At 40.3% G+C, this 24,328-nt stretch overlaps 1 protein-coding gene across 1 annotated transcript in view; it reads left to right on the forward strand.

Annotated features, from left to right (window-relative positions):
• Positions 1 to 2,993: 2,993 nt before the first annotated feature.
• sorcs1 (sortilin-related VPS10 domain containing receptor 1) overlaps positions 2,994 to 24,328 on the forward strand; it is a gene marked incomplete at its 5' end in the record, with an annotated part of 274,435 nt that continues 253,100 nt past the window's right edge. The window contains one exon of the mRNA XM_080441450.1: positions 2,994 to 3,752. Coding sequence (XP_080297576.1) covers positions 2,994 to 3,752 — 759 coding nt within the window. The remainder of the gene's footprint in view (positions 3,753 to 24,328) is intronic.

Raw genomic sequence — 24,328 nt, forward strand, 5'->3', positions numbered from 1 at the left:
GGGGACACCGGTCAAAGACGTATATAGGGTTTAAGTGGTTAACATCGCCCACCGGTAGGACATGGCAAGGGGTTTAAAGGGATAGTTCACCCCCAAATATTTGTTTTCCTATCGATTACTCACCCCCAATGGAGACTTGAATTCATGGATATTATTTTGTTTTTGTCGCATTCCTATAAACCAACAATTTGATGACCGGCAGCGGTTCCGGTAGGAGACACAAAGAGTCTCCTTTGTGTCTCCTATACCGGAACCACTGCCTACCGGTCCGCTAGTCATCAAATTATTGGCTTAGGAATGCGACAAAAACAACAAAATATTCATGAATTCAAGTCTCCATGGGGTGACTAATCAATCGTTTTTTTTTTTTTTGGTGAACTATGCCTTTAACTCCTTTGCCAACAAATGTAGAAATATCCGAGAATGAGATAAATCATGTAGGTGAAATTAACTTGAGCCTGTGCACATTACAGTCCTGCACACCTCACAAATCTTAATTCAAAAAGTCTCTTTCTCCTTGCACACAAAAGTGATATCCAAATCCCCAGGTTCAATCGGTCTATTTCGCTGTAGCACAGTTCTGTAGTTCTCACACATTTTCATGTCAAGGACTCCCAAATCAATGTATTTCGCCACGGACCCCCATCTGAAAATATCTTCCATTAAAAGATTTGTGTTTTAAAATGTTTCAAAAATATTCAAACATGTGAAAAATGTAAGCTCACAACGCGCCACATGTGAACTTGTAGATCGGCTATGTTTAAATACCGGATTGACCGTTTATAATCACTAATCCTATACAGCAAATATCTGATGTCAAAGCGATTGTCATGCTATGTTAACTAATTTAGCTGGGTACCCCCATGGAACCCCATCAAGGACCCCTAGGGGTCCTTAATCTAAATGGTCCTGAGCTAGGAATAATAAGGCAGCTAGTATGTGACTCATATATCTCCCTCTGTGCATGCAACACTCATGAGATATAATCACCTCCTTCAGCATCCACTCATTAACAGCAGAGAGCAAAGAGCTGATCTCTCACCATGAATGTGCTTCCTCTGGTTACTGACTCGACTGTTTTGCCCTGCCTTTTTAGGATGGCTTTTTGGTAGCCTCAGGGCTTTTACATGGAAATGTTTAATATCTTATGGGAGAGAAAGGAGAACATAAAACAAAACCAAAAAAAGAATCTACAGTAGCCTATTTATTATGGCTTTGTTTATTTTGTTGTTATTCACTGATGGCATAATTGCTATAATTATACGAGGATTCATCATGATTCATTCAGAAATTTGTGTCCCATTTTACCTCTTATGTGATTCCTCTGATTCCACTGTCATGTTTCTTCAATTGCACAATACAGGAACCCTAATAACCTAATCATACAATAATGCACGATTACACACAGCAGCAATAACAAGTTGTATAATATATAGCCTACAGTGTAATTCTCATGCTCATTATGTGGAATGCTGAACAGGCTATACTGTTTTTTTTATAAGTGAAAACATGGATGCCATCCTTACACTGCATTTAATTGGAGATTGGTTATTTTTTTAATGAGCAGACACTCCCAATAGCAGCACTGAATTCAATGTAGGCTATATGCTCAGCAGCCATATTATCACTTCTTTCACAGGTGTTACCAATGATACTAATAAAGGCTCTGTTCCATTTAGAGTAGCACAGTGGTTCTCAGACTTTTTTAATTTCCACGACCACCATAACTCTGAGAGTGTACAAATGGAACCAAATGGACCCTTACGGGTCCATTTGGTTCCATTTGTACACACTCAGAGTTACACACCCGCAACAGAACCCCTGAACCCCAATTTTAGACCCACTGGTGTTGCAGAGTGTTTCCAGTGAGCCAACGTGCACATCATCAGCACCCTGACTCTGTTTGACCAGAATGGAACAGAGCCTTCATTAGTATCATTGGCAACACATGTGAATTTCTTCACACTATGGCTGCTGTGCATATAGCCTATTGCAAGGGGTTGTCATAATAATAACTTTATCTCATTTGAATACATTCACTTTTTTTTCTCCAACAATATTTTTATTGATTTTTTCTTTTTCCAAACAACATTACATTACATTACATTGCAGAAAACAAAATGGGTAATACATGCACTTTTAATAGCCTGTGTGATTATCTATTAGTTTATGTTTAAGCCAGGAGAATTACTCTGAAGAGGCTATAAGCCAATCCATCCATACCATAAATATTCTCTGGCAGAAAAAAATATAGAGAAAATACGTATAAAATGAGAAAAGGATCGATGAAGAAAGATTATTAAGGCTATTACAGCATATGGCTGAAATTATGTATGAGAAGAAATAAGGCAAAAAGTACCATATTATATCTTTAGGTCTGGACTGGACCAGCTCCTCCCCCATGCGCACGGAGTAGCGTTGCCAGGTTTTGTGAGAGAAAGAAGCAACCAGGTCTAGGAAAACAACCCCCAAATAAGCTATTTTCAAAACCTCTTGCAATAAAATGTGGAATATTTGGAATATTTTTTGGAAACATTATAACAACACAAATGCTCCCCTGTGGCACAAAACATTTTCATGAAAAATATTTGAGAACCACTGATTTAAATAATAACTGAAAACCATTTGGAAACTAGCCTAAATAACCAAGTTAACTTTAGAAACAAGCTCCAAAAAAACGCAACCCTACCAATATTTACAAGCTACTTTACAGAAAACGAAACCCAAAGTCGCTTATAATAATAAGCCGACATGGCAACACTGGAGCTTCATCTGATCAAACCCTTCAACTTGGACCACTTCTACCCACCGCACTTTTTTTCCTCCTCCAACAGTGCATTTGGAGACGCTTCAACTTGAAGAACCAGTTCCACACACAGCCCTGCGCGTCAATTACATCCACTGGATCCACACACTAAGAGGCACAGCTGGGGAAAAAGCTCTTTCATATCAGAGCATTAATAATTACATCTCTGCTACAAACAAGAAGCGATATGGAGAGGAGGGGGGTCACGGCTTTTTGCCCTAATAAGTGGCACAGTAGTAGTAGTGCGTCTTCTTGGTTCGCCTTTCTGATCTTATCCTCCGCGTTCTTCGTCGTCGCCAAGCCGGAGATCACCTGCAGATCATGTCAGCCGGGGATCAACTGGCGGAGACAGGAATTACTGCTGAACACGATGGACACGAGTGAGCTGGCAACAGGGTCCTTCGGGGGGGAAGTTTTGGGAGATGGAGACGGGGCGGCGGGGCCGGGCGATGATCCCGCAAGAAAGAGTGCTGAAAGCGGACAGCTCCGCTGCGCCGAGGGATCTGACGAATGCGTCCGGATCAACCAAGGGAAATATCTCTATTCGAGAGCCAAACGGAGTACCACTACCGGCGGGCTTTACCCAGAGTTGATCCAGCGCAACAACAACGCCAAAGTTTACGACGCTAAAACGAGCGATCGGCTGAAGACCAGAGCGAGGAGGAACACTCGGACCTCTCCCGGAGATCAGGTCAGGTCCTCGGACCCCGCGGACCCCCGATCATCATCGTCGTCAGAGGGCATGGCGGTGGCGTCGCCCCCCGGCGGACCCCGATCGTCAGCGCCTCGTCCCGATCAGACTCAGTCCCGCTGGAGCGGCATGAAGGACCGGAGGAGTCCTGGATCCAGGCACGAGGAGCTCAAACTCACCAGCTCCACCTTCGCCCTGACGGGGGACTCGTCTCACAACCAAGCCATGGTGCATTGGTCTGGGCAGAACAGCAGCGTGAGTGATCTGTGGGAATTACGAGTCATTATATCTGTTGGCCCCATCAACACACCAGGCAGTGGTGGGAAAAGTACTCAAATTGTTTTACTTAAGTAAATGTATCAATACTGCAATGCAGAAATTACTCTTTTACAAGTAAAGGTCAGGTGATCAAAATTGACTAAAAGTACAAAAGTATTGGCATCAAAATGTAAAATATATATAAAAAGTGCCAAAAGTAAAAGTACTAGTTATGCAGACTGTCCCTCTAAAATTTGTATACGTCTTTTGAAAATAGCAGATCTACAATCTCACAAGGAGTGCATCATTGTGAGCTTGTAGATCGGCTATTTTCAAATTGCCAAAGTTTAAATAGGGCTGAAGAAGTGGTTAATGAAGTGCTTTTCAAATAATTGTAGTGGAGTAAAAAGTCCAATATTTGCCTCTGAGATGTAGTGGAGTAGAAGTAAAAGTATTGAACATTTGAAATACTCCAGTATAAAGTAAAAGTACCTCAAAATGGTACTTATATAAGTACAGTACTCGAGTAAATGTACTTGATTACTTTTCACCACTGCCGCCACGCCACGCGCACCACCACAGTTGCTCATCATCATTCGAGGGAAGTGCGCTTAATGTTGGCCATTAGTTTGACGCACCATGGCCTCAAGTGAAACGAGCAGCATGATTGTGTGTGTGTGTGTGCGCGCGTCACGGCGCGTGTCTGTGTTTGATGAGAGAGAGAGAAGACAGGGCGCAAGTGCGCGCCCCTTTCTCACAATGAAGTTACCCGCATTCTAACTATTACATGTTCCCCAAGTTGTTTTTAGTTATACTAGTCTGTTTGGCATTGCATATTTGTGAATAATTCACTTATTTTGGTGAAAAGCCCCCCGCACCCGGCCACACCTTCCCCATAACCAGCGGTTTTCAGCCCTTTTCATATCAAGGTCCATTATTTATTCGGCATTTGAGCCACAGAGACCATCATTTGATGAGATTTAGCCTCTCAGACCTAAACCATAGATACAGGGGTCTTCAACAGGGGGTCTGGGACCCCTAGGGGGGTCCTCAAAGCTACTATAAGGGGGTCTGCCATTGCCAAATCATATTGTGTGATATGATTTTTCTTTTTTACATAGCATCCCTTTTCTGAGGAGAACTTTAGCCAAAAATAGCAGATCTACAAGCACTCAACGCCTCGCAGCGCGAGGCGTTGTGAGCTTGTAGATCGGTTATTTTTGGTAAAGAAGTATAGGTGTAGAGGGGGGAAAAAGAGCAGACCAAGTAAATAAAAAAGTTTAATCTACAACACAATTTGATACAATATGTAGTGTGTGGGGGTCCCTGCTTCATCTCTCTCTCAGCTAGGGGGTCCTTGGCCTGAAAATGTTGGTACCGTAGGAGAGATAACAGACACGTTGATCAAAATAACAATTCTTTAATTAAGTAATGCAGATGTTTTAACAATAATTGAACTCTTGGGTCCATTTGGTTTCATTTTACGCTCTCAAGAGCTAAAGATCTATAAGGGTCCATTCGGTCACCAAACTCTTCCATCATTTAGCTGGGGACCACCTGGAACCCCCTCAAGGACCACTGGTGGTCCCCGGACCACTGGTTGAGAACCACGGCCCTAAACCAAGAGACATGATCTAGCCTAGTTGATGATTTAGTTTAGACCAATCTCATAGGACCATGCGTTTGGTTTTCCTTCATTTTGTGGCTATTGATATAGTAGTAGGCTACTTTATATTGTAAGCAAATTGACATTTATTTCTTGCAGAATCTTGCAGAACAATACTGAACTAAGCAGAAATGAGTCTGGGTTTCATTTTATGTCCTTTGGTGACCAACTTTGCGCCCGTTTCTTCATCTGGGCACGGTGGGGCATCTGTCTGAAATGATGTTCATGCCACCCTGTAGTGGGGCTGTGGGAGAGGTTTGAGCTGTTTTAGATGCCTGATTTTTTCTATAACTTATAGCCACCTGTCATGAATGAGCCCTGGATGTTTTATGTACTGTATAGATCTGAACATTGTTGCCAGCAGAGTTAAGAGACAAGAGGAACTTGCCTCTTCTTAGCTTGGATCTCTCATTGGCCTCTTACTGTGGATATCAATGGTTCCCCCAACCCTTTCCTTTTTCTGGCAGAAGCTGAGACCCACCCACCCCCACGCACGCACGCACGCACGCACGCACACATGCACGCACACATGCACAAACACCAAACACTAAGCCATATTTAGGTCTCATACGACTTTAGATTGGCTACTCTTGACACATTTAAAAAAATCTTGAAATATTGATTTTGTGTGACATTTTTCACATTTTGGACTACCTCCAAACAGACATGTCCCCCTCCCCCAGGAACCACTGCTGTAGATCAGTGGTTCTCAACCTTTTCAGGCCGCGACCCCCCCCCAAAATAATCATATTTGAACTCCACCCTGATGGAATTGGAATTGTTGGAGTTGAGGCGTTACATTTAGTTTGACTCAATTCCCACGGATAGACATTGTGAAAATAGCAGATCTACAAGCTCACAACGCCTCGCATTGCGAGGCGTTGTGAGCTTGTAGATCGGCTATTTTCACAATTTCAGCCTCTCTTATATAATTTGACAATTTCGCCAATGTTTGGCCAGTTTTTATAATATAGTTTGTTGATTACTTTTGATCCAGTAATGGTCTTTTTTTTAGTTATTAAAAAGGTCTTAAAAGTCCTTAAATTGACACTTCACTGTCATCTGGACACCCCCCCCCCCCCCCCAAACAAATCATGTGCGGACCCCCCTGGGGGTCCCGACCCACAGGTTGAGAACCGCCGCTGTAGATGACGGGCCATATCAGGGATGAGGACAGGGCTCTTTCATTGTGGCAGGTGCAGTAGAGCGGGACTCTCAATGTGCCAGCAGGTATAATAGCTCCTCTGGATTTAGGAGGCCACTTTTCGGTGCCTCTGGCCTTTTGTGTAGCAGGTAAGAAAGTCGCTGCCACTTCCTCGGTAATCACCACCAGAATTATCGTCCCACCCCGAGGCTGCCTTTTAGAGAATCATAGCCTGGGATGTGTGAAAACGGCTGACCGTCCCTCCCCATAACTGCCCTGTTGATGAGCACGTTGTTGCACAGGACCTTCGGTGTCTCTTTGTGTATCTGTGTGCATTGTGTGTTAGGACAGTGCTTTTTGGATTCAGTGCCATCAATTTAGTCATATTTACGACGCTGTCATTCATTCATTTCAAAGCTCGCTTCATCAGCCTTGCTTGTTTTGTGTATGCCCATCGCTCCGAAATGGTACATATCGTACTGTATAACATTGATACATTAATTTATACATAGGACATGTATAGGCTACATAATCTGTTTGTGTATATATATGTATATGTATATGTATATGTATATGTATATGTATATGTATATACATACATACATACACACACACACACACACACACACACACACACACACACACACACACATATATATATATATATATATATATATATATATATATATATATATATATATATATATATATATATATATATATATATATATATACACACACACGTCATTTAAGGCACTACACAAATAAATCGATCTTTCTCTATGTTCTTGACACCTTCTGTCCATACGCACACGCACAAATCATTTAAGGCACTACACAAATAAACAGATCTTTCTCTATGTTCTTGACACCTTCTGTCCAAACAACCTCCATATGGCTGTCTCCAGTCCTAATCCTGCTCTCACAAGCCGATGTGAACTGCACATTCCCTTATTACACACACATCACTTAGCTCTGTCTTATAGGAAAACCAATTACATTGAAACACATATCACCAGTTTCCATGCCCCGTCGCTCGGTTGTGACTGAAAATGTAATCCTATGCCTCAGGTGTTTCTGCGGGCCTGACAAATTAGGAAGTGCCAGAATTTAACCTTATAGCGGAGAGGAACCTTCACAAAGACTAGAAAGAATGCAAACTACAACAAACAAAATCAACTTGGGAAATGCCAGACGCATTTTTTAAGGATGTTTGACATTCTTGAGTCATCTTTTCCAATATTCCGTTGCCCATTTGCGTTTACTCTAGAAACAGTAGTTGTAGCCTTGTTTGTAAACGAACTTGATGAATGAAAGGACACATTTGGCCCTTTTTCTTTTGGTTTGCCCGAGCAACTTTGTGACGAGCAAGAGTAGAGGATCCCATATTAAACATGCAAGGTTGTTGCTTTTAGCGGAAACAGCTGTTCATAGTTTTCACCACCTGAGCCACTATATAAATAGACAAATGTGTCGAGAATGACCCATAGAACAGAAGTGAAATTGCATATTAGTACCATTATAGTGAGCTACGCTGTAAGAACAGTATATCTAACCTGAAGGTTTATTTACATAGCATGTTAATGATGCTTGAATACCCATATGCTATAATGGAATGGGCCTTATCCTAATAGCCCCAGGATATTTGTTGTTGTAATCATGGACTCTGCTGTATACATATGTTAATGTTAACAAACAAACACACACACACACACACACACACGCACACGCACACGCACACACACACACACAGCATTATAATTTATGTTTAACTTTAGAGGATGATGGAATGATGACCAATTGGTATACTATTTTGGCATTGCAACATAGGGTGGAGTGGAGTGAGAAGTCAGCAGTTTTTTATCCTGAACTTGTAAAATGTGAAGATTCGACTATAAATCAATGTACAGTATTTGCATATGATTTTGAGAAATGAATGCGGTTAGTTTAACACAATATCCTAGGACGAGGACATAGCAGTGTTTTTATTTAGTTTTTCTTAATCTGGTTCCTTCGGCGCAATTCATCATTGTCAAAATGCGGTCAAGTAAATAGACCGACTTTTATTGATCCAGCCGGATACTTTCATTTGTCATTGTGTAAAATAAATACATACAAGTACATATATTAAGCAATCATTTATAGTGGCTTAAAAGACGGCACACTGCATTAAAGTAGACATACAGCACATCCTACAGCTAGTAACACTCTACGTGTAGACTAGTTCACTATAATTTGCCATAGTGTGAAGTTACACCAACATTGTTTTACTTGGCTCTTGTGCACAGTAGCCACCAGATTTTGCCTTAACCGTAACCATTATTTTAGTCAATGCCAACCTTTAGCTTCCAACCAATTAGCTTGTACACTTTTTTTTCAGATGTAGTTCCTTATTAAATCTACATGACCTTATCATGGCGACCAACAGCACAGACATCAAAATGGAGACTGCAACGAGCATTGAATAGGATAAGATATCCTAGCTACAGCGTTAGAAGTTCTGAATGAACGGTTACAGGCATAAAATAGCCTCGACAGACGGACCTGTGGCATATTGCTTACATGCACATGAAACATGCGCCAGGAGACCATTATTCACATTATTGAAATGTCAGGTATTAAGTGCTTTGGTCTGTCACTCAGTGCTAGCTAGATACGGGCTGACGTATTGTCAGTCAGTTTAACAAGTTTACTCTTGAGCTTCAATTGCTTTTAACCCATTTAGACCTGGAAAGAATCATGTGTCATTTTTTTAGATTTCTTTTGGCTATTCAAAAATAGCAGATATACACTACGAGCTTGTAGATCTGCTATTTTTGGAAAAATCATGGAAAATGTGTGCAAATCTTTGAATATATATTTTCAAAGCAAACATTTATAACTGAAATCTTTGCTTCTGGGGAATTCTACCAATGTCTTCTAAATCCTAACAGTTTTCTGAAGAACTTATGTCGACTATACGAGTGGTTCTCAAACTTTTCCATGTCAAGGACCACCCAAGATTATATGTATTTGGCCGCGGACCCCCCCATCTCAAAATATGTTGTTCCAGGGACCCCCCAGGAGCACAGATCAGAGTTAAAAATGTTCGTCTTAAAACATATATTCAAAGATTTCCACAAAGTTTCCACGATTTTTCAAAAAAATAGCAGATCTACCAGCTTGTCTGCTATTTCTGAATAGCCAAAGGAATCTTAAAATGACACACAGATGCGTTCCCGGTCTTAATGGGTTAAGAGATGTAGGACATGCCTCACCGGAGCATGTCCTGTTCAAATCTAATTAAATTGATGTTATGTCACACACGGGGTACTTACCAGTGCAGCCACGTAGCTCGTAGTTCCAATATAGTTCTGTTCATTTCCAGATTTGCTCTTTGACAGAAAAGGGAACGACAAAAACTAGAACTAGAATGGAATCCTGATAAGCCTCTTTAACGAGCTTGTTGCACCAAATTGCCTGTTGGAGGCTGAATATCCAGCATTAATACTTTATATCCAGTGGCGGACAAAGTTCTCAGCTCCAGTACTTGAGTCAAAGTATAGATACTCCTGTTCAAATATTACTCACATGTGAAATGTGAAAAAAACATGTGAAAGTTGCTCAATCAAATTTGTACTTGACTTAAAAGTACCGGAGTACTTGCTTTTAAAGATATAAGTTTTAAGTTTTCACATATGTTCACTATTTGAAATATGGCCTAAGTGGCTAATTCATAATTTACTCCTTCCCTTCCTAGAAATGTAGTGCTGTCAAAAGCACAGTAGTCTTTGAAATGTAGTGGAGTGAAAGTCTCCCAAAATACAAATACTGTAAAGTACAGATACTATTCTTATTTAACTTAAGCACAGTACTCAAGTAAATGTACTTGGTTACTATCCACCACTTTTTATAACTTTTGAGTCACCTGAATCTTTGACGTCTAACCCCCAAAATTAAGCAAAACAATCTGAATGCAGAAAAATAAAATTATATCTTATGGTATACACACAGAAACAAAACATCCTCACAAGTAACATACTGTAGTGTAGATAACAAGAATAATATTGTAATACGTGATGATTGTGTCACAAATTAATGGATTATGCACGTGCCAGCTTTGGGAGTCTTGTGAGAAATGCGCTCATACCCAGATGTCTGACCTGACAGTCTCACGCAACCGCTGTAGGTGTTGAGGGAATCTATTTATGGTTGTGTATATTCTCGTAGCTGTGGCAGCATCTCATTTTGTGACTAAAAAACCTAGTCGTATCACAAACTAAAGTCACATCTCAACTACACTGTTGCATTGATGTTTCCTGTATAGCGCATTACTGTAAACCCCTCATAATTGTCTAATATTCAAACAAGAATTGTAGAGTGAGCAATAAATCAAGCAAATTTACAACCTGACCAATTTAATATAGGTATAAATTGTCGGATTTGCACTGCAGGGAATAGCTGTTACAGAAATTGCTCAACACATGCAACTATATCCAGTGATCCCTTGTGAATTCCCTCCTAAAATACAGTAGTTACTTTTTTCCCCTACCATAATGTACTGTAGCATATAATAAGGTATAAAAAAGTTACTGAATTGAACCTACCCTGTGGTAAAACTTTTTGCAATTACGTAGACTTCCTCCCTGCCAATTATGGTCATATGAAATTTAAGTAAGTATACATAGATTGTTTACATTTAACCCATTAAGACCTGGAACACATCCGTATCACTTTTTGATTTGAGCTAAGAAGCATTATTTTACACTTTGGCTATTCAAAAATAGCAGATATGCAAGCTCGTGCCGCGCTACGAGCTTGTAGATGTGCTATTTTTCTTTAAATTATGAAAATGTGTGCAAATCTTTGAATATATTTATATTGTTTTAAAGCGAACATCTTTAACTCAAATCTTTGCTTGTGGGGGTCCCTGGAACAAAATATTTTTAGATGGGGGTCCGCGGGCCAAATTCATATCGTTTTGGGGGTCCTTGACATGAACATTTTTGAGCACCACTGATATAGAAACATGTGTTGTTCAGAATACTGTTGGGATTTAGAAGACATTTGTAGAACCGGCTTCAGGTCTTAATGGGTTGATAAAGAAAAAAAGGAAAAAATTGACAAAACAAACAAAACAAGAATAATAAACCTGAACGCCAGAGACATACATTTTTGTTGTAGCCATAGAAACATGGCAAAGTCTCCCTTAGAACTTGTCAAGGCTAATTGAAAGCTAATTAATGTGTCAAAGCAAGAGACTTTGTTCCCCTTACAGATCTCAGACACCGTATTGAGTCGTGTATAATATGACTCAATACTGCTGTCCTTAAATCTGTGCCTGAATCTACTAATGTGACATACAGTATTGGATTCAGGTATATTTTACCGTGCCTGAACCAACACTCTATAGTTCTTCCGAGGCAATTTTCCTGCACTAAAATCCTAAATACAGAAATAAATCAAAAAGGCATATGTCTATTTCATTGATTTTATTCTGTAAACGTTGTTTACTGTAGGCTACACGTCTAATCAAACAACCCATTTTCTCCCAGAATATGTGTTTTTTTTTCATTCTGGTATCCATGACTACAGTTACATTTTTAATTTAGATCTTTGGGCTGAACAAAAATGGCAAAAATGGCAATTACTCTGTGAATTCTTACTTCTCAACTGCATCTGAACGACCCTTTTTTTTTCTTTCTCTCCAATCGTCCTCCATATCCCCTTACATTGTTCACATCTGCATTTATGTACAGAATCTTTTTAACGAGGTGATGCTTACCACTTCGGCATTGGACAGCCATTAGGGAGCCAAATCCTTTCTTTTTTCCCCCCATTGAGAGCTGTCACTTGATGCTTCTTGGCATCGCTAGATGATAGAAAAGAAACCGAGTGGGAATAACAATTGCAACAATAGTTTCTGTGTAGAATGGCTCAAGTGTGATCTATACTTCGCCGCACGACGGTGTTGCGCACCAACAATAGCCGATATGCAAGCTCACAGCGCGTCGCATCCGCGACGCGCTGTGAGCTTGCACATCTGCTATTTTGCAGCGCGGACGCCGTTGTTACGGCGGAGCATGAATTAACCCATTAATACCTGGAACGCATCTGTGTCACTTTAAGATTTATTTGGCTATTCAAAAATAGCAGATATACAAGCTCATAGCGCGGCACCGAGTGCCGCGCTACGAGCTTGTAGATCTGCTATTTTTGAAAAATCGTGAAAATAATTTTTTGATATTTTTTTCAGAAAAATTGTTAGGATTTAGATTTTTTTTAGACGCAGCCTCAGGTCTTAATGGGTTAAGCATGAGCGTCGGGGAGTACATGCTGGGTCTAATGATCAGGCGGGTGGATGCGGTCACGCTCCGCGCGGCAGCGTTTACCGTTTTGTCGGGGCCTGCGTGTGCCACAAGAGCAAACCAGGTTACTGGCCCCTACTCTCTCTCTCTCTCTCCTCCGTGCAGCATGCTCTCCCACGGGACTTAATTACTTATTTATTGTAATTTCCTTACGTCAGTAAAGCTATATAAAGCCTTTGTTTTTTTTAAGGAGTCAGTATCTTTTTAACCCATTAAGACCTGAGGCGATTCTTTAAAATGTTTTCTAAATCCTCAAAAAAAATCAAAAAAATATCTTTTCACGATTTTTCAAAAATAGCAGATCTACAAGCTCATAGCGCGGCACTCGGTGCCGCGCTATGAGCTTGTATATCTGCTATTTTTGAATAGCCAAAGAAATCTAAAGTGACACAGATGCGTTCCAGGTATTAATGGGTTAAGGCAGGCTCCAGACAAAACAAAATGCACTTTGTGAGTAATATACCTACACACTCTAATCCAAGCCTGCAAAAGGCCTCTGGAATGTATACTTCATTTCAGTAAGTGCCCTTGGATGTTCCTTTCAGAACCCCCTTGCCCACCCCACCACCCCAAGACTCCCTGTCTATCTGTCTGTCTGTCTGTCTATCTGTCTCTGTATCTCTCTCTCTCTCCTCTCCCCCTGGTGGAGTCCTCTCTCTCTCAATCATGTGCTGATATGATTTCCTCTTTTGTGTTTTGATGACTCAGTCGATTTGTGGCCTTGCGGTGTAAATTTGTCATCTTCCAAAAATAGATTAAATCAAGCTGTGCATGGGGTAGGAAGGCCTGTCAAGAAGGTGAGTTTTGCTGGTGGCAAATTAAATAGATTGCGGATGAAATCCTGATCATTCAATTTCACTGGTTACCACACTGTGCCGTGTGACTTTCCCGGTCAAAATATTACTTTTGTTTATTTCAATTCATGGATCCATGTAATGAAAAGTTGGAACTATTTTTGAATTATTTTGACTCTTTTATTATTTTAACCCATTTAGACCTGGAACGCATCTGTGTCATTTTAGGTTTCTTTGGCTATTCAAAAATAGCAGATCTACAAGCTCATAGCGCGGCACTCTGTGCCGCGCTATGAGCTTATAGATCTGCAATTCTTTAAAAAATCATGAAAATGTGTGCAAATCTTTGAAATTATATAAATTATATATAAAGAACTAAATCAAAATATGTTTTCAAAAAAATGGCCTCAGGTCTAAATGGGATAAAGTTTGCCCCACTTAGTGATGCCAGGTGATGTGATTGATATCACACTTTTTTCCCACTAGCATCCCTTCTACTGCACTTACCTGTGTCATCTGTGACATCATTTCAAAGGCCCCGTATAGCCCTGTGATGGACACCATTATGAACGATGGTGATTGAGAGAGAGAGCTGTGCCCAGCCCCTGTTGGGCACAGACACTGTTAGGGTAGCATTCGTGCACGGTGTCTCATCAGACTTTTCTTTAGATTTGTGGGAGTTGTGAAAACTCCCATGATTTATATCCAACATGCATTGAGAAAGAGATAACAGTATACCCAGGGGGGTAGCCAGGATTCAATTAACAACATCGCTGCAGTTCAAGCAGGAGCAACGTTTTTTTTTTTGTATATATGTTTTGTTTTTGTTTAGGTGTCTTATTTTGACTATCATCCTTTAATTATCCTTGCAAATACATTTGTAGATTCTTTTAATATCTTGAAATATTTGAGGCCAGTAGATCCTGAGAAATTGGGGACAATATGAGCAGTTTTGAACTGCAAAGGCAGTGGAATATGTCCGATCTCTGTGGATGTTCAATCTCCAGCAGAAGGAATACATCGCTCTTCTTTGGGTTTGTATACAATAGATGCTTCCTTTGGAACCTCTGTCTTCTCAGGGCAATTCAATTTGACAGGAACAAATTCTTGCTGCTATCCGAAGATAGTCAGGGGTCGCTTTTAGTCAGGAGAAATACCCATCTTGCACCTGATCAGGTGCAGAATTGTATGGGACGTTTTTGTGGCACAAATTGAATCGCTGGCAATCTGTAATCCCGAGGAATGCGACTGGAAAGCACAGATACCGGTCTGCTCTGGACAGACGGCTATACTGAGGGGAGCAGATGAGATGGCCAGTTAAGTTAATTGACCAAGTCTGATCTAACAAGCAGACATGAGACAGTGCCGATCTCACATGAAAAGGGTTTTGTAATAATAAGAGACGTTGCATCTCTCCTTCTCAGACATTTTTTGTTTTAGTATTTCATGGGAGCTGTGCAGAGAGTTCTGAGAGTGTGTAATTCTCGAGAGTAACAGAGTCACACAGATAAGACCTTGCTTCAATAACTTATACTTGAAATATCTGCATTATCAAGGACTTTGTATTCAAAAACAAAACCATTTAACCTTTCTCCATCTTCTTTTTACACCAGCCAGTACATGGGTGCTACAGTAATATTTTAACGAGCAATAACATTGCTATTATTTGAAATCTTTTGCTGTTTTGCAAGTCTGAGGCAAAGCTATGTTCGGAGCTGTATCTTGATTGGAAAAAAGGAAAAAGTACAATGCTATATGAGTAATTTCATGAAGAGATTTTTAAACTTGCATATTCACAGGATACAAAAAGTCTGTCGGCTATTAGGACATCTTAAACAGTTCAATTCAGTTCAACTTTACTGTCATGTGTATATTATAATACAATGAAATAGCCTACATGGGCTCTGGCTCTCTCCTTGACACGACACTATTCACACACCATCCAACAAGACATGACTCAGTCATGTATACCAGCTTGCTTTCTGTTTTCTCTGATTTGTCTCGCAGAATCTGGCAACACTGCCAGTGGCTCCCCATTGGCTTAGACCTGTTGCTTATTTCTCTCGCATAATCTGGCAACACTGCCATAGAGGCAAGAGGCGTGTCTAGTACCATAGCTTGGGAGGACGAGACCGCCCGTTCAGAGTATGGGAAAGTATCCCCATTGGCTTAAAGGACGGCCAATTATGAAAAAGTGTCGACAAAGTGTTGAGAAAGTGTTGACTAGACTCGGTGTCTTCTTAGACCCAGCGTGCTTTGCAAGCTGGTAAAAACTAACAAAATAAACACTATAGACCTATACATAGTACAAAGTGCGCTCATTATACACACAATATACAGTACAGGAAAACATTTCACATGGTACAATAATGTGCGGTGCACGGGTGCATCTGCTGTTGTTCAGCAGCCTGACTTTCTGTGGAAAGAAACTGTTACTACTGTAAGATGGGTGGTGTGTGTGATTTGACACTCTGGTAGCTGTTTTTTTTTCTTTTTAGATGGAAGGAGCGAGAACATAACACGAGCAGGGTGGCTAGTGTGTCCTTAATGATGTTTTGGGCTGCGTTCTGCAGCGAATGGTGTAAATGTTATGAAGTTTATGCCAATTATTTTTTACTGCTGTCTTCACAGTCAGTCCTTTGTAGCAGTCTGCGGTCCTGAGCAGTCAGGTTGCCAAACCACACCGTGAGATACAGCCTGTCAGGACACACTCTCAATGGTACAGCGATAGAAGTTCACACACAGTCGTTTATAAACAGACTAAAGGGTACGGAAACAGCTAGCCTTGAGGCGCACCGGGTCCTAAGAACTAATGTGGAGATGAGTGGGTTTTGCCTTTTACATTAAAAGACTTCACGCTGACGAAGGCCAATTGGCCGAAACGCTTCTGTTTGTGACTGCTGTTGCGGCATATTAAAGACTTTAAAAAAAAAGTTGTTTGTGCATACGGATAGTTCCTTTGCTGTGGGTTTTGCCTATTCTCACAATCTGGGAATAGGCAAAATACACTAATCTATATTAGTTATTTTCTGTAAGTCATAATTTATAAATAATTGATTTATAAATGATACATTTTGTATACACATGACTTGGAATTCTGTGTTGCAGACATATTTCCGGCAGTGGTGTTGATAGCACCAGGCTAGCAAATGGAGCTTTAGTCTTGGATGTTGACTAGCCCTGAATTTATTTTCCGTCTTTTTTCAACTACAAGAACTAAGTGAACGTACCCTGTATTTCATGGTTTGGGATTTGTTTCCGTACGCTGCGGCTCTGTTTCAGATAAGGTTAATTTAGGCCCTGCTCAGGAGGTGGGACTAAACCATGAGCTCTTGGAACCCAGAACTCAGAACTTTCAAAGGTTTTCAAAATGAGCAAAAAATAACTGATTCACAAGCTCACAATGTGTCTCGATGACATGCGCTGTGAGCTTGTAGAACAGCTTTTTATTTTTTCATTTTTTTCATGAAGTACCCCTGTTCCCGGTTATAATGGAATCCTGGGATCATTCGCAGGCTGCGGAAGAGCGCCCTCTATCGTAAAACCACTGAAAACACCACGTGACAAGAATCTCGTCATTGGCGGTGTGAAAAAATTACGAGGCATCTCGTCATCGGCAGTCAATGAGTTAAGTGGTCAGATGGGTGGGCCGCGTGTATTCTCAGAGCATGTTCATTTCAATGATGCATCAACTGTGTTCCGGGCTTGGATCGATGGAGCTAACGTAGTATACTTTAGCCCATTAAGACCTGGAACTGTGTCATTTTTAGATTTGAGCTAAAAAGCATTATTTTACACTTTGGGCTATTCAAAAATAGCAGATATACAAGCTCATAGCGCGGCACCGAGTGCCGCGCTATGAGCTTGTAGATCTGCTATTTTTGAAAAATCGTGAAAATGTGTGCAAATCTTTGAATATATATATTTTTAAAGCGAACATTTTTAACTCAAATCTTTGCTTCTGGGGTCCCTGGAACAAAATATTTTGATGGGGGTCCGCGGCCAAATACACATAATTTTGGGGGTCCTTGACATGAAAAAGTTTGAGCACCACTGATATAGAAACATAAGTTTTTCAGAAAACAGTTGAGATTTAGGAGACATGTAGAATCGGCTTCAGGTCTCAATGGGTTAAGTTCTTATTTATTGATATCACAATGAAATCTAATTTTTCAAGGTTTTGAAGAAAAACGTATATTGCCTTAAAAACATGTAGTATTTGCCAATTATTTGGGGACCCCCGTGCATTACCCTCACGGCTCAACAGTGGGCCCCCAGCCCACAGGTTGGGAAACGCTGTCCTAGTTTCAAGATATACACACGGAGTGAAAGAACATGGAAACTTAAATCAGTAGCAACTAAGAATCACTTAAGCCACCAACATTGTGTATTGAAAAGCATTGTTCCGTTATGACTCATGCGATTCAATTGAAAATGGAAGTCAGAAGCACGTGTCAGTCGAAAGAACCGACACGTGTGATAATATTTCTTTTGTCTGTAAAGAAATATTGCTTTAGTCAGAAGAGATAAAGTGTGTTGCTACAGGAATAAAATTCCACGCTATTGTGGTTCCTGACATCACACATTACACTGCATAATATTATCACATTATTCTGGGAGGTGTTAAAAGACTGAACCAAATATAAAACGCCAAGGTGACGGTGACATAAGAATTGTAGAGAACGCAATGTTCCTTGTTTAATGCAAATGCCTTCGCAGCAGAAAGAAAGACATGGCTTCTTAATGTCAAGAATATATTGTGCATCAGATTACATCACGTTGCATAAATAACAAATCACTAAATGTCAAACCCGCTCGTCTACAACGGAATGACATCATAATCACACACTGCTATCTGCAAAACTACTTTGTTGCCTTTTGATTCCATTCTAATTACAAATCAGAATACCGTTTGCGTAATAAAACCATATAGGCTTTTGGCAGCTGTTATTTATTTACCGTTTTATTAATGGTTATTATCCATCTGGATGACTGATGTATCCTGAGTCAAATCCGTAGGTTCTTTCTCTAGGATTACTCCAGCGCATCTGTAACCAGAAGTTTGTTTTTCTACCGGTTACATAAGTTGTTGTTTTCCTGCTAGTTTGTGCATCTCAATAAAAGAGGAGGGCAGATGGATTGTCATTTTCATCACTGATGCTTCTGTTTCTCTGCCTCCCATATCTAACCTGATTCAGTCAAAATCTGACAGCAGAGTGATATGGAGACACAGAGAGAGAGAGAGAGAGAGGGAGAGAGAGAGAGAGAGAGAGAGAGAGAGAGAGAGATAGTGAGAGTAAGAGAGAGAGAGAGAGAGAGAGTTATGTATAGAACAGACACAAAAAGCATACGGTTCCATATCTGCTCCACACTGCTGAGGAATGTGAGAAGTGTCATGTCGAGGGCAGTGGGCTCTTTATAAGGAACTCGCTATTTTACTTTATATTCCCCAGAAATGTTGGAATCGCTGCTCCCCGTTCCTCTGCTGGGAAATTCCTAATTTGGCTAGAACTTAACGAGTCTTGACAAAATATGAGGTATAGGCCTACATGGAACCCGAGTTTACGTTTTAACCGGCTACAGTCACATTCTGAAATGAATCTACTATCTTGCCAAAGTCAAATTCAATTAAATGAAGATGGTGGAATTCAGTCAATTAGTCAAAGTCAATCCAATCCACTTAAGCCGTATATACTGCATTGTACGATGAATAGTGAAGATATAAACCAGAGATTGCACTTTGTCTATTTTCAATTTTTTCTTTTAAATATGTTGAGTTTTTAACAAAGACATCCCCAAAATAGGGTTTGCCAGGTTGAAAGTGGTTAACCCATTAAGACCGGGAACGCATCTCTGTCATTTTTATATTTCTTTGGCTATTCAAAAATAGCAGATCTGCAAGCTCATGAGTTTGTAGATCTGCTTTCTTTTTTTTTAATAGAGACATTTTTGGCAAATCTTTGAATATATATATATTTTTTTTTAAGTGTTAAGTGAACATTTGTAACTGTCAAATGTCTCAACAAATGTCTTAATCTTTCTCAAAAAAACTATTGTTGCTCTATCAGTGGTGCTCAAACTTTTTCTTGTCAAGGACCACCCAAAATGATATGTTTTTGGCCGCCGATCCCCATCAAAATATGTTGTTCCCGCCCGGGTCTGAAAGGGTTAAAACACCCGGTGTCATCTTGAGGCGACATATAGGCGTTTAACACGGTTACCGTTACTGTAGCCTCGGATCTCCAGGCTTTTATTGTTTAGTTTTGCTAAAAAAATAAAAGCCTAGACCAGCGCGTCTGTGTACCCCGGTATAGGAAGTGTTTCATTTCTCCAACCAACCAGAGTGCAGTGGGCGTCGCTCGTAATGTTGTGTTGACGGGGGGCGGGGGCTGACGGACAGATCGGTGAGCCAATGGGATCAGGCGCATTCTCTCCGCGCTGATTTTAAACCCGCCCCTCAGAGCAAGAAACAAACTATTGCCAGGTAACATACAAAAAATGTTTGGTGACAGAGAGGGGGGTTACAATTTAAGACGAGAACTTAATCTAAAAATGCATTGTGTTGGTTCAACCTTGAAAAGTGTGTGCATTTCAGTTCATGGAGTGAAATTGTGGAATGGACTGAGTTTGGAGGTTCAGCAAAGTCCAAATTTGAATCACTTCAAGAAGGTTTATAAATGTGTCATATTTAAGAGATAGTTGGTTGAGGAGGGGCCATGTTGACCCATGTAGATTGAGTATCTACTAGTAGGATTGGTTTTATTTTAATTTTATTGTATCTCTGTTATTACTGCGGTTATTTTTATTGTTCTATTTTATATTTGCTTTTTAACATGCAGTGGAGATGTTTAGGTGTGAATACATTTATTTATTTAAAAAAATGTGAAAATTGCTATTGAAAAAGGGGGTAGGAGTTTATAAGTTTTAGACTTCATCCTATTCCTTTTCAGACATTGTTGTTGTTGTTTTTTTTTCTACAGTTTTGTATTCTATTTGTCTTTTATTAATGATGTTCGAAATAAAACTCATTCATTCATTCATTCATTCATACACAAACGCAGGAAGGCTAGTGCAGCCTACCATTACTGTAACTGGTTATCTGGACACACAGTCTCCATCCGCGAGCAGATAACGTTGTGGCAAACAGCACGGCACCGTGAAAACTCAGGGTTTCTTTCACAAGAGACAACCAACTGAGGTTTTATTTAACTCTTTAAGACCGGGAACGCATCTGTGTGTGTCATTTTTAGATTTTGTTTGGGCTATTCAAAAATAGCAGATCTACAAGCTCATAGCGCGGCACCGAGTAGATCTGCTATTTTCTTTTAATCATGAAAAGTTGTGCAAATATTTAAAAAAAAAAATCTTCTTTATGGCGGACATTTGTAACTCAAATCTTTGCTTCTGGGGGGGTTCTAAATATTTCACAAATGTTCGCTTTAAAAAATATATAATCCAAGATTTTGCCATGAATTTTCACGATTTTTCAAAAACAGCAGATCTACAAGCTCGTAGCTCGCGGCACTCTGTGCTATTTTTGAATAGTCAATGAAATCTAAAAAGATATGAAGTGAATGGAGGTGCTTGCACAGTTGATTCTTGCCAGTGACCGTGACCTTGGATGAGCCTAGAGGGGGAGTGTGCATTATCTGTGTGGGGAGGGGAGGGGGGGGGGGCTAAACTTCCCTCAGTGTGCCACTGTATCCTACTGTACTACAATCTCTCATCTTTATTTTTTGGCAATCAAGCAACTGAAAAGCCTTTTATGTCCCAATCCCGTGGCGTGCTACACAATGCGTTTAGCTGTTAACGACAGTCATTCTGAATGTAAATGATTCACGGCAGTCTCTGAACGGTCGTTGAACTATATTTCCAGTGTGAAAGCAGCAAGACTATACTTAACCCACTAAGACCGGGAACGCATCTGTGTCATTTTCACGATTTCTTTGGGCTATTATTACTTGAGTGCCGCGTTATGAGCTTGTAGATATTTTATTTTTGAAAAATCATGATTTTTTTTGGCAAATCTTTTCATGTAGATTTTTTTAAACATTTTTAACTCATATTACAACTTCTGGGGGGGTCCCTCGAACAAAATATTTTGAGATGGGGGGGGGTCCACGGCCAAATACATATCATTTTGGGGGGTCCTTGACATGAACATTTTGAGAACCACTGATGTTACAGCAACATACGTTGCTGTAACATCATTTGTAGACATTTGTAGAATCCCCAGAAGCAAAGATTTGAGTTACAAAATGTTCGCTTTAAATATAAAGATTTGCACAAAATGTCCACGATTTTCCTCCCAAAAATAGCAGATTTACAAGCTCATAGCGCGGCACCGAGTGCCGCGCTATGAGCTATTTTTTTGAATAGCCCAAAGAAATCTTCCAATGACACAGATTATATCCCGGTTTACATGGGTTAACTTGGTGTTATCGATGGGTTCCGGCGACAATGAGTCTTTGATTTTTTTAAATCTTGGGTTCTGATTGCTCAAAATGTTCCAGGCATTCTTCATGTGAAATGGCCAGTGGTCACCAGAAGGGCTCAGAGGGGGGAGGCCTGAGTGACATAGCAACATAAGAAAGGCCATCTGGCCTGGGTAGTGCTGCTGCCTCTGTAGTACAGCTCTCTACACCAGAACTGTGGCTATATAGTGGGCACCTGGCAAAACTGGCAATGTGCACCATGGCAGCCTTGCCACATAATATAATATGGCAAGGTAATACTTTGATTTGGATGGAACAAACTCTGCATGGGAGCAGCGACACACCGAAAAATGTAATCAATAAAAAAAAATTATTCATACCATTCTGAATGTACAAGACAACTGAAAAAGCAAAAAAACAACATGGATTTTATGGAACCTGCTCGATGGTTAGGTTCAGCTGCTATTCAGCCAGCTCTTTCTGGAGGACTTGAAGTCGGCAATAGAACTAATGGACGTGCAGCTACTCCATCCAGCTACAGTATCCAGTCTTATCTGACTATATCACTGTTGCATTCCATAGAGTTTTTAGAAGGGAATATTTCATCTTTTTATTGCCACCCAATATTCTTTTTAGACAACGCATCTGTGTGTCATTTTTAGATTTTGTTTATTCAAAAATAGCAAATATACAAGCTCATAGCGCGAGTGCCACGCTATGAGCTTGTAGATCTGCTATTTTTGAAAAATCATGAAAAGCTGTGCAAATATTGGATTTTTTTTTCTTCTTTTTGGAGGACATTTGTAACTCAAATCTTTACTTCTGGTGGTTCCTGGAACTAAATATTTTACAAATGTTTGCTTTAAAAAATATATAATCCAAGATTTTGCCACGAATTTTCAAGATTCTTCAAAAATAGCAGATCTACAAGCTCGTAGCGCGGCACTCGGTGCCGCGCTATGAGCTTGTATATTTGCTATTTTTGAGTAGCCAAATAAATTTTTAAAAGATTTCATGGCACTAAGGGTCACTAAACAAGCTCAACTCCTAAAATGGTGAATTCCAGTAAGAAAACATAGTGTTGAAGCGTTTTTTGATGCAAAAACCAGCCAGCCTGTATGGGAAGAGGAAGCATACTAAAAGCGTAAATTGTATAGTGCATCGTGCCGTCACTATTTCTAGAAGAGAAGGAAATAAGGCACATATACTAACGGTATAGTAGAAAATACAATAATTAAAACAAAAAATCTGCCCTGAAGTGAGGGGCAGGGGTTGTTTGTTTTCGCAATGTGAATTTCAACTGATGAAATCATTGTTAATCAATTTACTCTCGCATGCACTCATCCAGTCCTTCAGAAAACAGCATAAACACTGTTTGGTCAAATAGTCAGCCTCCTGTTAAAGCACAGGGCACAGCTCCCACTCAAAACTCAATTTGAATATCAAAAGACCCCCACCTGGTTCTCTGAGGAGGGGACGGGGGGGGGGGAGTACTGCGATGAATGTATTATCGATTATATATTTCACCTCCTTTACATCCTCATGGCAGCAACAAACGGTTCTCTTCTGAGTTACAGTGCTACCCGTCCCCCACACACCCTGAAATTGGGCGAAAGTGGTTGAAAAGTGAAAGATGTGTAGTGACTAATACTTGCAGCTCATGCAAAGATAATCAAATGGCGTATCACCTCTAGCGCACCACAGTAGGGACTCAAGTTTTCCTTGCAGGCATAATATCCCTGTCTCTCAGAGTGTTATACCTCGACGGACATGGAAGAAGAACTATGAAAGCCGCCGCGGCGCAGACAATCGAGACAGAACTCAATTGGGCATGACCACTGCACGTTTTTTTTTAATATCTAGTCTGGGGGTTGGTTTCTTTTTTAGACCCCATCTCTGCACATGAAAAGATCTAGCGGTGTGATACAGCTCCGCTTTTAACCCATTCAATCCGGGGTACGCATCTGTTGTTTTTAGATGTCTTTGGGCTATTCAAAAATAGCAGATCTACAAGCTCATAGCCCGGCACAGAGTGCCGCGCTATGAGCTTGTAGATTTGCTATTTTTCTTTTTTAATCGGGAACATTAGTGCAAATCTTTTTTTAAAGCGAACATTTACATTTACAATTCAAATCTTTGCTTCTGGGGGATTATACAAATGTCTTCTAAATCCTAACAGTTTTTTTT

The sequence above is a fragment of the Gymnoscopelus braueri genome, assembly GCF_963280865.1.
Source record: "Gymnoscopelus braueri genome assembly, chromosome: 2".
Classification (NCBI taxonomy): Eukaryota; Metazoa; Chordata; class Actinopteri; order Myctophiformes; family Myctophidae; genus Gymnoscopelus; species Gymnoscopelus braueri.